The 13,324-nt window shown below is 51.1% G+C and overlaps 1 protein-coding gene across 2 annotated transcripts in view; it reads left to right on the top strand.

Annotated features, from left to right (window-relative positions):
• The window catches only part of elmo3 (engulfment and cell motility 3), a 207,185-nt gene that overhangs the window by 188,595 nt on the left and 5,266 nt on the right, over window positions 1-13,324 (top strand). For both annotated transcript variants that reach the window (XM_038807072.1, XM_038807073.1), the window contains 3 exons: window positions 6,440-6,544; window positions 8,982-9,064; window positions 12,895-12,975. In XM_038807072.1, coding sequence (XP_038663000.1) covers window positions 6,440-6,544; window positions 8,982-9,064; window positions 12,895-12,975 — 269 coding nt within the window. The remainder of the gene's footprint in view (window positions 1-6,439; window positions 6,545-8,981; window positions 9,065-12,894; window positions 12,976-13,324) is intronic.

The raw sequence follows: 13,324 nt of genomic DNA, 5'->3' as shown, positions 1-13,324 counted from the left end.
CTCTGTCCCTAACCCTGGCTCTGTCCCTAACCCTGGCTCTGACCCTAACCCTGGCTCTGTCCCTGGCTCTGACCCTAACCCTGGCTCTGTCCCTAGCCCTGGCTCTGACCCTAAACCTGGCTCTGACCCTAACCCTGGCTCTGTCCCTAACCCTGGCTCTGTCCCTAACCCTGGCTCTGTCCCTAACGCTGCCTCTGACCCTAACCCTGGCTCTGTCCCTAACCCTGGCTCTGACCCTAACCCTGGCTCTGTCCCTAACCCTGGCTCTGTCCCTAACCCTGGCTCTGACCCTAACGCTGCCTCTGACCCTAACCCTGGCTCTGTCCCTAACCCTGGCTCTGTCCCTAACCCTGGCTCTGTCCCTAACCCTGGCTCTGACCCTAACCCTGGCTCTGTCCCTAACCCTGGCTCTGTCCCTAACCCTGGCTCTGTCCCTAACCTTGGCTCTGTTTCTGGCTCTGTCCCTAACCCTGGCTCTGACCCTAACCCTGGCTCTGACCCTAACCCTGGCGCTGTACCTGGCTCTGACCCTAACCCTGGCTCTGTCCCTGGCTCTGACCCTAACCCTGGCTCTGTCCCTAACCCTGGCTCTGACCCTAACCCTGGCTCTGACCCTAACCTTGGCTCTGTCCCTGGCTCTGACCCTAACCCTGGCTCTGACCCTAACCCTGGCTCTGACCCTAACCCTGGCTCTGACCCTAACCTTGGCTCTGTCCCTGGCTCTGACCCTAACCCTGGCTCTGACCCTAACCCTGGCTCTGACCCTAACCCTGGCTCTGACCCTAACCCTGGCTCTGACCCTAACCCTGGCTCTGACCCTAACCCTGGCTCTGACCCTAACCCTGGCTCTGTCCCTGGCTCTGTCCCTAACCCTGGCTCTGTCCCTAACCCTGGCTCTGTCCCTAACCCTGGCTCTGACCCTAACCCTGGCTCTGACCCTAACCCTGGCTCTGTCCCTAACCCTGGCTCTGACCCTAACCCTGGCTCTGTCCCTAACCCTGGCTCTGACCCTAATCCTGGCTCTGTCCCTAGCCCTGGCTCTGTCCCTAGCCCTGGCTCTGACCCTAACCCTGGCTCTGTCCCTAACCCTGGCTCTGTCCCTAACCCTGGCTCTGTCCCTAACCCTGGCTCTGTCCCTTGCTCTGTCCCTAACCCTGGCTCTGTCCCTAACCCTGGCTCTGTCCCTAACCCTGGCTGGCTCTGTCCCTAACCCTGGCTCTGACCCTAACCCAGGCTCTGACCCTAACCCAGGCTCTGACCCTAACCCTGGCTCTGTCCCTAACCCTGGCTCTGTCCCTAACCCTGGCTCTGTCCCTAACCCTATCTCTGTCCCTAACCCTGGCTCTGTCCCTAACCCTGGCTCTGACCCTAACCCTGGCTCGGACCCTAACCCTGGCTCGGACCCTAACCCTGGCTCGGACCCTAACCCTGGCTCGGACCCTAGCCCTGGCTCTGACCCTAACCCTGGCTCTGACCCTAACCCTGGCTCTGACCCTAACCCTGGCTCTGACCCTAACCCTGGCTCTGACCCTAACCCTGGCTCTGACCCTAACCCTGGCTCTGTCCCTGGCTCTGTCCCTAACCCTGGCTCTGTCCCTAACCCTGGCTCCGTCCCTAACCCTGGCTCCGACCCTAACCCTGGCTCCGACCCTAACCCTGGCTCTGTCCCTAACCCTGGCTCCGTCCCTAACCCTGGCTCCGTCCCTAACCCTGGCTCCGTCCCTAACCCTGGCTCCGACCCTAACCCTGGCTCCGTCCCTAACCCTGGCTCCGACCCTAACCCTGGCTCCGACCCTAACCCTGGCTCCGACCCTAACCCTGGCTCCGACCCTAACCCTGGCTCCGACCCTAACCCTGGCTCTGTCCCTAACCCTGGCTCTGTCCCTAACCCTGGCTCTGTCCCTAACCCTGGCTCTGTCCCTGGCTCCGACCCTAACCCTGGCTCCGACCCTAACCCTGGCTCTGTCCCTAACCCTGGCTCTGTCCCTAACCCTGGCTCTGTCCCTATCCCTGGCTCTGTCCCTAACCCTGGCTCTGTCCCTAACCCTGGCTCTGACCCTAACCCTGGCTCTGTCCCTAACCCTGGCTCTGTCCCTAACCCTGGCTCTGACCCTAACCCTGGCTCTGACCCTAACCCTGGCTCTGTCCCTAACCCTGGCTGGCTCTGTCCCTAACCCTGGCTCTGTCCCTAACCCTATCTCTGTCCCTAACCCTGGCTCTGTCCCTAACCCTGGCTCTGTCCCTAACCCTGGCTCTGACCCTAACCCCGGCTCTGTCCCCAGCCCTGGAACCGGGTCTGACCCTGGCTCTGGAACCGCTTCTGACCCTGATTCTCAACATGACCCTGGCTCAGGCACTGACTCTGACTTGGGCTCTGGCTCATTCTCCTCTCTCACCTCTAGATTTCTATTGATTTCAGGGAGTGTGCTTTTGCTGGCAACAGTTGAACTTTTAGTGTCCCTGGGTTAGAGAGAGAGAAAACAGTTACACAAGGGTTACACAGGGGCAGCAGGGTAGCATGGTGGTTAGCATAAATGCTTCACAGCTCCAGGGTCCCAGGTTCGATTCCCGGCTGGGTCACTGTCTGTGCGGAGTCTGCACGTCCTCCCCGTGTCTGCGTGGGTTTCCTCCGGGTGCTCCGGTTTCCTCCCACAGTCCAAAGATGTGCGGGTTAGGTGGATTGGCCATGCTAAATTGCCCGTAGTGTCCTCAAAAGTAATGTTAAGGAGGGGTTGTTGGGTTACGGGTATAGGGTGGATACGTGGGTTTGAGAAGGGTGATCATGGCTCGGCACAACATTGAGGGCCGAAGGGCCTGTTCTGTGCTGTACTGTTCTATGTTCTATGTTCTAAGGTTCCCACTATCAATGGCTGCCCACGGTTAATGCACCTCATGTTGGACTATCCATAGGAAAGTTCCGCCCAGAGTCACAACTGACAAATGGGTACTTGGGTGAGATGGAGTGGATTGTGCCCAGGGAGAGGCAACACCTTTGGGCAGGGAAGGAAGAAATCTGGGAATGTGACAGGAAGGAGTTGGGAAAACTTCGAGTAAAGCCACCTGTGAAGGGGCAGCTCACACAGTTAACGTGTTGGAGAGAACAACAACAACTTACATTGAAATAGCACCTTTAATGAAATAAAACACCCAAAGATACTTGACAGGTGAAAAACAACATTTGACACTCAGCCACATAAATATTAGGTCAGATTGCCAGACGCCTAGTAAAAATAGTAGGTTTTAACAAGTGTCTTAAAGTAGGAAAGTGAGCTGGAGAGGCAAAGAGGTGCAGGGAAGATATTCTAGGGCTTGGGGCCTCAGCGGCTGAAGGCACTGGTGGTAAATTGATTAATTAGCAAAACTCCGCTCCCTCAGAGGGTTGTGGGATTGCAGGAGAATGATGGTATCAACCCATGTATATCGGACGATGGGTTTTAATGGTTATGATTATGGTATGATTATGATAATGGGCAGCACGGTAGCATGGTGGTTAGCATAAATGCTTCACAGCTCCAGGGTCCCAGGTTCGGTTCCCAGCTGGGTCACTGTCTGTGCGGAGTCTGCACGTCCTCCCCGTGTGTGCGTGGGTTTCCTCCGGGTGCTCCGGTTTCCTCCCACAGTCCAAAGATGTGCGGGTTTGGTGGATTGGCCATGCTAAATTGCCCGTAGTGTCCTAAAAGTAAGGTTAAGGGGGGGTTGTTGGGTTACGGGTATAGGGTGGATACGTGGGTTTGAGTAGGGTGATCATTGCTCGGCACAACATCGAGGGCCGAAGGGCCTGTTCTGTGCTGTACTGTTCTATGTTCTATGATTAAGCCTGAGGTGTTATATTTAAAGGGCTGGCCCCACCCATGTGACTTTCTGCTGCTGCCTGCCTTTGAGCTTTGACGTAGTTAACGGCTAAGGTTAAAGGTCAGATGTGTGGTCTCCTGCGGAGAAGGTGTTGTGGTAAAACTGACGAGTAGTTTGCACAGAGGAAATATATAGCCCTGACAGTGTGTGTGTGTGTGGGGGGGGGGGGGGGGGGGGGGGGCGGCAACATTTATGGCTGTTCACTGCTTCCCCCTGACAGCATTTCATTGCTGTGAAGTGATAGATTAGAGAGCAAAACTAATGTACGACACTATAACCCTCGAGGGGTGTGGGGGAGGGCTGGGGTCAAGGAGAGATCAATGTGATTAAATTGAAAATCTAAGCCTTGGCCTTTGAAAGCTGTGGTGTCTCATTGAAAGCGTGTGTCGTTGGACCTAGTTTAGGCACTTTTTAATTTCCATCCCGGTGTTAATGCAATCGGATTTAATTGGAATTGGCAGACCTGCTGCAAACAGGCTGTAAATCACCCATTTTGAACCTTGCCTACAGCAGCTGCCACTGCACGCCAACCTGCATCGGCTCGAGGTGTTTGACCATAAGGGATTTAGATCCGTTGCTGCCAATTTGTTGAAACACAATGAGCCAGGAAGATTCAATGTCGAGGCTGGTTTGGGAGGGGTCAATCAGTTTAGTCAGGGGCAAGCTGCACATCAGGTGGGGGTTGGCTTGACCACGGATAGAATGTCAGAGCTCTGGCCATAACTGGGTTCTATCTGTCAGAAAAGGTTAGACAGGCAGAGGCTCAATTCCCCAGCAAAGAGACCATAAGAAGTAGGCCATTCGGCCCCTCGCCTCTGCTCCACCATTCAACGAGGTCATGACTAATCAGAAATGATAATCCTCAACTCCACTTTCCCACCTTATCCCCGTAACCCTTGATTCCCTTCCTGATTAAAAATCTGTCTATCTCAGCCTTGAACATACTTAACGACCCAGCCTCTACAGCCCTCTACGGTAAAGAATTCCACAGGTTCATTACCCTCTTGAGAGAAGAAATTCCTCCTTATTTGTGTCTTAAATGGGAAACCCCTTACTCTAAGATTATGCCCTCTAGTCTCAGACTGTCCCAGAAGAGGAAACAACTTATCAGCATCTATCCAGTCAAGCCCCCTGAGAATCTATATTTTTCAATAAAGTGGCCTCTCATTCTTTTAAACTCCATTGAGTACAGACCCAACCTACTCAACCTCTCCTCATAAGAAAATCCCTTCATACCTGGGACCAACCTAGTGACCCTTCTCTGGGCTGCCTCCAATGCCAGTATATTGTTCCTTAGATAAGGGGATCAAACCTGTTCACAGTATTCCAGGTGAGGTCTAACAAGTGTAATGTTTTAGCAAGACTTCACTATTTTTACACTCCATTCCATTTGAAATAAAGGCCAATATTCCATTTGCCTTCCTTATGAGGGGTGACCTGATAGAATCATTGAATCATAGAATTCCTACAATGCAGAAAGAGGCCATTTGGCCCATCTATTCTGCACCGACCCTCTGAAAGAGCACCCTATTCCCTTGTAACCCCACCTAACCTACACATCTTTGAACTGTGGGAAGAAACCAGAGCTACCGGAGGAAACCCAAGCAGGCATGGGGAGAATGTGCAAACTCCATATAGTCACCCAAGGCCTGAATTGAACCCAGGTCCCTGGCGCTGTGAGGCAGCAGTGCTAACCACTGTGCCACCGTGCCGGCCCATGAAGTTGTGACGATTATGAAAAGGTTTGATGTAAGGAAGCTATTGCACCCGTGGGGGAGAACAGAATCAGAGGCCATCAAAATAAGATGGTCACTAAGGGCTGGTTTAGCACGAGGGCTAAACAGCTTGCTTATAATGCAGAACAAGGCAGCAGCGTGGATTCAATTCCCGTACCAGCCTCCCTGAACAGGTGCCGGAATGTGGCGACTAGGGGCTTTTCATAGTAACTTCATTGATGCCTACTTGTGACAATAAGCTATTATTATTATTATTCAAGAAACGTTCTTCATTTAAAACAGTGGTGAGAATGTGGAACTTGCTACCACAGGGAATATTTGGTGAATAGATACATTTAGGGAAAACTAATTATGTACACGAGGGAGAAAGAAATAGAAGGAAAAGCTGATTGTGAGATGCAATATTGTAGGAGGAGGCTTTGGAACAGGAGGAGGCCATTCAGCCCATCGAGCCTCCTCTGCCAATCAAACAGATCATGGCTGAACAGCTACATCTGCCATTTGGCCCCACTATTCTCCTATCCCTCGATGTGATTAGTACCCAGAAATCTATTGGTTTCTGTTTGGAAGATGCTTGATGATTGAGCTTCCACAACCCTCTGGGGTAAAGAATGCTTTGGGTGAGACATAAACAGATGGGCTGAATGGCCTGTTTCTGCGTTGTAAACACGATGTGATGCAGGCTGGCCATTTGATGGGTACTCGAGTGGAGCCCATGTGAAATCCGTTCCAGGGTTAACCCCGGCTAACTTGGGTATCAAATGGGATGCTACCAGTGGCCCAAGGGGCTTTTAATGAGGATTGCAGCAGAGGTGCAAAAGGTTAATGTTTTACTGTGTTTAATCTGACAGACAAGCTGTGGTACTGTCGCCTGTCGCCCAATCACAAGGTTCTTCACTATGGAGATGTGGAGGAAGGAGGTGACAATCCAACCATCGAATGCCTGCAGGAGAAGAGTGCGTATTGCTCCCGGACTATTCCAGAAATAAATTCCATCGTTGGCTCTCCTTAAAATCTAATTATGAAATACATTTATTTTCGTTGAGATGAACAGTTAGAATGTGGAACTTGCTACAATGCAGAATGGTTGCAGCGAATAGCATGGATTGCTTTAAGGCGAGGATCCTAAATTATTGAGAGAGGACTAGAAGGATATGCTGTTAGAGTGAGGGGAGAAATGTGTAGGGAAAGGCTTTATGGAGCATTAACTCAGACACGGACCAGTAGATGTTGAAAATCTAAAGGCAACAGTCACTGTATTCCAGAGTAATTCACTAGGTGACCGGGGGCGGGATTCTCAGACCCCCCTGCCCGGGGCCAGCGTCAATCCTGCCCCCGCCATGTCCCGAATTCTCCGCCACCCGGGATTCGGCGGGGGCGGGAGCCCCGCCAGTCGGCGGGCCCCCCGCGGCGATTCTCTGGCCCGCGATGGGCTGATGTCCCGCCATTGACAAGCCTCTCCCACCGGCGTGGATTAAACCACCTACCTTACTGGTGGGAGCAGGCGGCGCGGGCGGGCTCCGGGGTCCTGGGGGCTGCGCAGGGAGATCTCACCCCGGGGGATGCCCCCACGGTGGCCTGGCCCGCGATCGGGGTCCACCGATCGGCGGGCGGGCCTGTGCCGTGGGGGCACTCTTTTTCTTCCGCCTTCGCCATGATCTTCACCATGGCGGAGACGGAAGTGACCCCCTCCCCTGCGCATGCACCGGGATGACGTCAGCAGCCGCTGACGCTCTGGAGCATGTGCGGATTTACGCCGGCCGGCGAAGTCCTATCGGCCCCGGCTGGCATGGGCCTAGCCCCTCAATGTGAGGGCTTGGCCCCTAAAGGTGCGGAGACCTTTGGGGCAGCCCGACGCCAGAGTGGTTCACGCCACTCCAACACGGCGGGATCCCCCGCCCCGCCGGGTAGGGGAGAATCCCGGCCCTGGTCTCTTATCTGTTGCCAATTGGATTAGAAATCCATTGCCTCCTCTTTGTCCTGACCAATTCCATATCCATGTCACAATGGTAACATCTTGGACGTGTGACACATTGATGACTTCACCGATTGGTGGCATCATAGACAGGCAACACATTGATGACATTACCAATTTGTGACATCACAGGTTGGCAAGCAACACATTGATGACATCACCGATCAGTGACATCACAGGCAGGCAACACATTGGTGACATCACCAATTGGTGACATCACTGATTATAGACATCATGATGGCATCACCAATTTGTGACATTATAGGCAGCTAATACGTTGGTGTCATCACCAATTGGTGACATCACCGATTGTAGACCTCATGATGGCATCTGAGGTCCAGGATAGTGTGGTGACTTGGATACTGAAATGATGATGCAATATTTCACATCTTTCCTCTCGAATTGTTTTGGGAAAATAGTGACCCTTTAACTATGAGGAAGCAATTTTCTACTCAGCAGCTGGTGTGGTGGTATTATCACTGAACTAGTAATCCCAAGATCCAGGGTTATGCCATGGGGACTTAAATTTGAATCCTGCCACAGCAGATGGTGAAATTTGAATTCAGTAAAACTCTGGAATTAAAAGTCTAGTGACGACTCTGAAACCATTGGCAATTGTCGTAAAAACACAACTGATTGACTAATATCCTTTCGGGAAGGAAATCTGCCACAGCAGATGACTCTTAAAGTTGACTCTTAAAATTATCTAACAAACCATTCAGTTCAAGGGCAAATCTGCAATTAGTGTTGAGCAAAAAATGCTGGCCCAGCCAGTGACAGCCACATCCAATTAATTAAAAAAGGTTGTTGTATGGGCAGCACGGTGGCTCAGTGGATTAGCCCTGTTTCCTCACGGCGGCGAGGTCCCAGTTTCGATCCCGGCTCTGGATCACTGTCCGTGTGGAGTTTGCCCATTGGGTTACGCCCCCACAACCCAAAGTTGTGCAGGATAGGTGGATTGGCCACACTAAATTGTCCCTTGGAAAAAATGAATTGGGCACTCTAAATTTATTTTTTTAAAAGAAAGAAAAAAAAAGGTTGTTGTGATCTGCAATGCACTGCATAAAAGGGTGATAAAGCAGATTTGGTAGTAACGTTTAAAATGGAATTGGGTAAATTCTTAAGGGAAAAAAATGACAGGGCAATGGGAAAAGAGCAAGGGAGTGGGATGAATTGGACAACTCAATGAACTGGCTCAAGCATGATGGGCAAAATAGCCTCCTTTACTGTATCACTCTTTGATTCTGATTGCTTTTAGGCCAGATTCCAGCTAGAGGCCTGTGACATGGGACACAGATGGGACACCAGAATCAGTAAACATGCCTGAGACCTTGGGTTAGATTTTGGGGTGGGATAGACAGAATGGGTAAATTCTGAACAGCAGCACCAGCTGATTAAACACTCTGCCTCCCTTGCAGTTCCTGTGGCTGATATTAAGGCTCTGGTGACTGGAAAGGATTGTCCCCATATGAAGGAGAAGAGCACCCTGAAACAGAACCGGGTGAGTACAGGGGGGGAGGAAGCACAGGTATCGCAAAGACCTGTTGGAACGTGACCCATCTCCCACCCCTAGAACAACCATGCTGACGGACAGACACCCTTTGAGCCACCCTGAATGAATCCGGCAAGCTGTGACAGGAAGCTCCATGGTGCCTCAAAATGGCTGAAGTGTTGACACTGTCGGAATGTTCGAGTGGCTTCAGGATAAAAAGAAAACCCTGGGGGGGGGGGGGGGGGCAGCACGGCAGTGGTTAGCAGTGCTGTCTCATGGCGCCGAGGACCCGGGTTCGATCGCAGCCCCAGGTCACTGTCCATGTGAAGTGTGCACATTCTCACCGTGTCTGCGTGGGTCTCACCCCCACAACCTGAAAAGATGTGCAGAGTGGGTGGATTGGCCACACTAAATTGCCCCTTAATTGGAGAAAATTAATTGGGTACTCTAAATTTTTAAAAATAAAATTCAAGTGCTAGGAACTGATCATCTGCAACAAGAAAGAATTTAACCATCTCCCTTTGATCTTGATGGGATACTCTCCACTTTTTTGGATGAGTACAGCTCCAGCGACACTGAAGAAGCTCAATATCATCCAGGGAAAAGCAACCCACTTGATTGCCACTCTATCCATCAATTTAAACACTCACTCACTCCACCATTGACCACTGTGGCAGCAGAGTTTTCCATCTACAAGATGCGCAGTAAGAACTCACCAAGGCTCCTTCGACGGCACCTTACAAACCCATGACCACTAGCACGTAGAAGGACAAGGACATGGGGACCTCACCACCAGCAAATTCCCCTCTAAATCATTAACCATCTTGACTTGGAAATATATCTCTGAACCTTTGCTGTCGCTGGGTCGAAATCCTGGAACTCCATAACAGCACTGTGGATTCAGGGCTCGCCACCACTTTCTAAAGGGCAATTAGGGGCGGACAATAAATGCTGGCTTGTCCTGTGTGTCTTTTTTTTTCAATTGTGATGTGAAGACTTGCATTTATATAGCACCTTTTGTGATTTCAGGACGTCTAATACCACTAAACAGTCAATTAATTGCAATTTATATTTTCATTGTAATGTGGAAATTCAGCAGCCAATGCATGCGCAGCAAGATCCCGTTAACAGTATTGTGATGGGGATAAAACTATCTATATTCAGTGATATTGGTTGAGGGATAACCGTTGGCAGGGTCTCTGGGAATATCTCCCTTGGTCGTCTTTGATCTCTTGGATCTTCTTCATCTACCCGTGAGGGCAGATGTGTTTTGGTTTCATTTCTCATCCAACAGATATCCCCTCTGACAGTGCAGCATTCCCATAATACTGCATTGGAGTGTCAGCCTGGATTATGTGGTCAGGTCTTTGAAGTAGGACCTGTACCCAGATCCTCCTCACTCAGAGGTGAGATATGACCATACCATCTGTTTTGGTGCCAATGAAGGGGAAATATTGACCAGGACATCAGGAGGAGTCCCTCCCCCCTTTGAATAAGTGCCATGAATCTTTCCTGATCACACAAAGAATTTACATCGAAGACCCATATGCATCCATTTGGATTACAGGTCTTGCTCAGTGATTGGCTATACATAGGCCTGTATCTGCGGGATCCTAGGGAAGAGGAGCAGGGCAGGGATGGACATCACAGCTGATCATGGCTGGGGTCCTGATGTTTGCGATGCTGCCAATTCAAGTTAACTAAGCTGCATGATTAATAACTGACTGCTCCACCTCAGAAGTCAGAGGCTCTGGGCGGGATTCTCCAATAATAGAGCTATGTCCCCAATCCAGCGTCAAAACGTGGGTGTTTCACTCTGCATTTGCCTTAAGAAAGTCCAGAGTGATTCTCGTGCCTACAGGGGGCTAGCAGGACCCCGGATTGCTCCTCGCAGTTCCGGCTGTGTATATGTGGCCCTGCACTTCCAGTCGGGAGTCCGTCCATGCGCACGCCAGCAGCCTGCGCCGGCCGCTCCATGTGACATGGCAGACCATGTTGAACAAAGTCGGTCCCCTTGAGACCGCGCATGCCCAGGGATTGGTGCCGCCCATTCGGTTCCCTGGCCATCTGTGAGCCCCCCCCCCCCCCCCGCCCCACCAGGGCGGCCGCGAACTGAGTCCGCAGCTGCCACCAGCCTTTCCCGAGAGGCGAAACGTGGTTAGAACCACGCCGTCGGGAACTCGGCCAGCTTTCCTGGGAGAATCGCGGGGGGGGGGGACTCTGTCAATGGCCCGCTACTCGTGCCGCGTAGACCACGATTCGCGGTGATTCACGTGCGCGATTCGCGGTGATTCCCCGGAGAATCGCGGGAGCGGTGTTGAACCAGATTTTGGCGTAAGCGCCCATTATCCGCCCCCGCGCTGTTTGCAATTTCGGCACGGAGGCTCGGAGAATCCCGCCCACTTAGATTTTGGAGATAAAAAACAGACTTCTCATGGGTGAGTAATTAGTCCAGAAGCTCCGTAAGGAACTCTGACGACCCTCAACCTGGGTTCTTATCAGTTCATTCCCAGCCCACCCCTGCAGATCCTGGGCTGGCCCTTAGGAGGAGAAAGAGATCCCCACATGGTCTTCACCTTCCAGTGGACGGAGGGAGCTGCTGTGTATCTGTAACATTTACGTCTTCATTGCAGAGTTTTCCCTGTTTGTCTCTTGCTGTGTCTTGTTTTTAAATTTAGATTACGTAATTCATTTTTTCCAATTAAGGGGCAATTTAACATGGCCAATCCACCTACCCTCCAGATCTTTGGGTTGTGGGGGCGAAACCTACGCAAACACGGGGAGAATGTGCAAACTCCACACAGACAGTGACCCAGAGCCGGCATCGAACCTGGGACCTCGGTGCCGTGAGGCAGCAGGGTTAACCACTGCGCCACCATGCTGCCCGAGAATAATACTTTTCACTGTACCTCTGTACACGTGACAATAAATCTAAATCTAAAATGTTATTTTCTGAAAGAATTCCACCCAGCGTACATTTGAATGAATCAAAACTAAGAATCACTATCTCCCAAAGGGCCTCGGTCCATAGATGAACGGCTCTCACTCATTGCAATATTGTTCCTACAGATTGATTTTATATTTACCCCTTCAAATTCTGGCTGTGTTCTCTGAGCCTTCTGTTCAACATTATCTAATATCTTTAGAATCAAAAACCATCAATTGTGTTACCTCTCCACCTCTCTTTTCCATTGAGAACATGCTCAATTTATATAATTGCTTCCCTTAAACCAATCTCTCAATCAATCTATAGGGTGGCACTGTGGTTAGCACTGCTGCCTTGCAGCTCCAGGGACCCATGTTCAATTCCTATCTAGGGTGACTGTGTGAAGTTTGCACCTTTTCCCTGTGTCTGCGAGAGTTTCCTCCGGGTGCTCTGGTTTACTCCCACAGTCCAAAGATGTGCAGGTTAGGTGGGGTTACAGGGATAGGCGAGGGAGTGTGCCTAGGTGGGGTGCTTTTTCAGAAGGTCGGTGCAGACTCGTTGATTGAATGGCCCCCTTCTGCATTGTAAGGATTCTATGCAATCTCTTTGCTCACTTGCATATCTTTTCACTAACTGCAACATCCTTTGTGGACTGTGGCAACCAGAGGTTGTTGTGTGACCTCTGGCCAATGACCTTTAAACTGCTGACCCCTGTCCTCTGTCTTCATGATGGTGATGCCCTCCAGTCACCCAAGTCTCCATTGCAAATAGTAATCTGTCTGTTCCAGTGCTGACAGACTGCTGCATATTTCTGCTACATCTTCTGTTCCTATGTCCCCTTTTCCCCTTCCCCTTTTCTCGCTCTTCCCTTGTTTTTATTTTGAAACTAACCGGAACTCCTTTCTGTTCCTAGGAGGTGCTGGATCTGGCCTTCTCCATCCTGTATGACGCTGAGGACTACTCGCTGAACTTTATCGCGCCAACCAAATATGATGTGAGTGGCACTGGCACCCTCCCTGTGACAAGGGAGGGGAGGGGGGTGTAGTCCATGTGGGCCACAGTCTGTGAATGTGGAGCTACTGTTCGAAAGGATCAGTGCAAACCAGATTATCATCATTTATTTATTTTTAATGTATCACAGGAAAGACATACGAAAATATAGTATTGCAGAGGATAATCCCAGTCTGCAGGTGAACATGGACTGGGAAAATGACCAGACACAGGACAGGGCAGATGTATTTAACACGGCAAAGTGGAAAGTGATGCTTTTTGGCAGGAAGAATGGGAAAGGCGCTACGAATCTGCAACAAGATGGCGCCGGAGCGTGGCGACTCTCTGCGAGC

This window comes from Scyliorhinus canicula, chromosome 9 (genome assembly GCF_902713615.1).
Source record: "Scyliorhinus canicula chromosome 9, sScyCan1.1, whole genome shotgun sequence".
Taxonomy (NCBI): Eukaryota; Metazoa; Chordata; class Chondrichthyes; order Carcharhiniformes; family Scyliorhinidae; genus Scyliorhinus; species Scyliorhinus canicula.
This window is presented reverse-complemented; position numbering and strand designations above follow the sequence as displayed.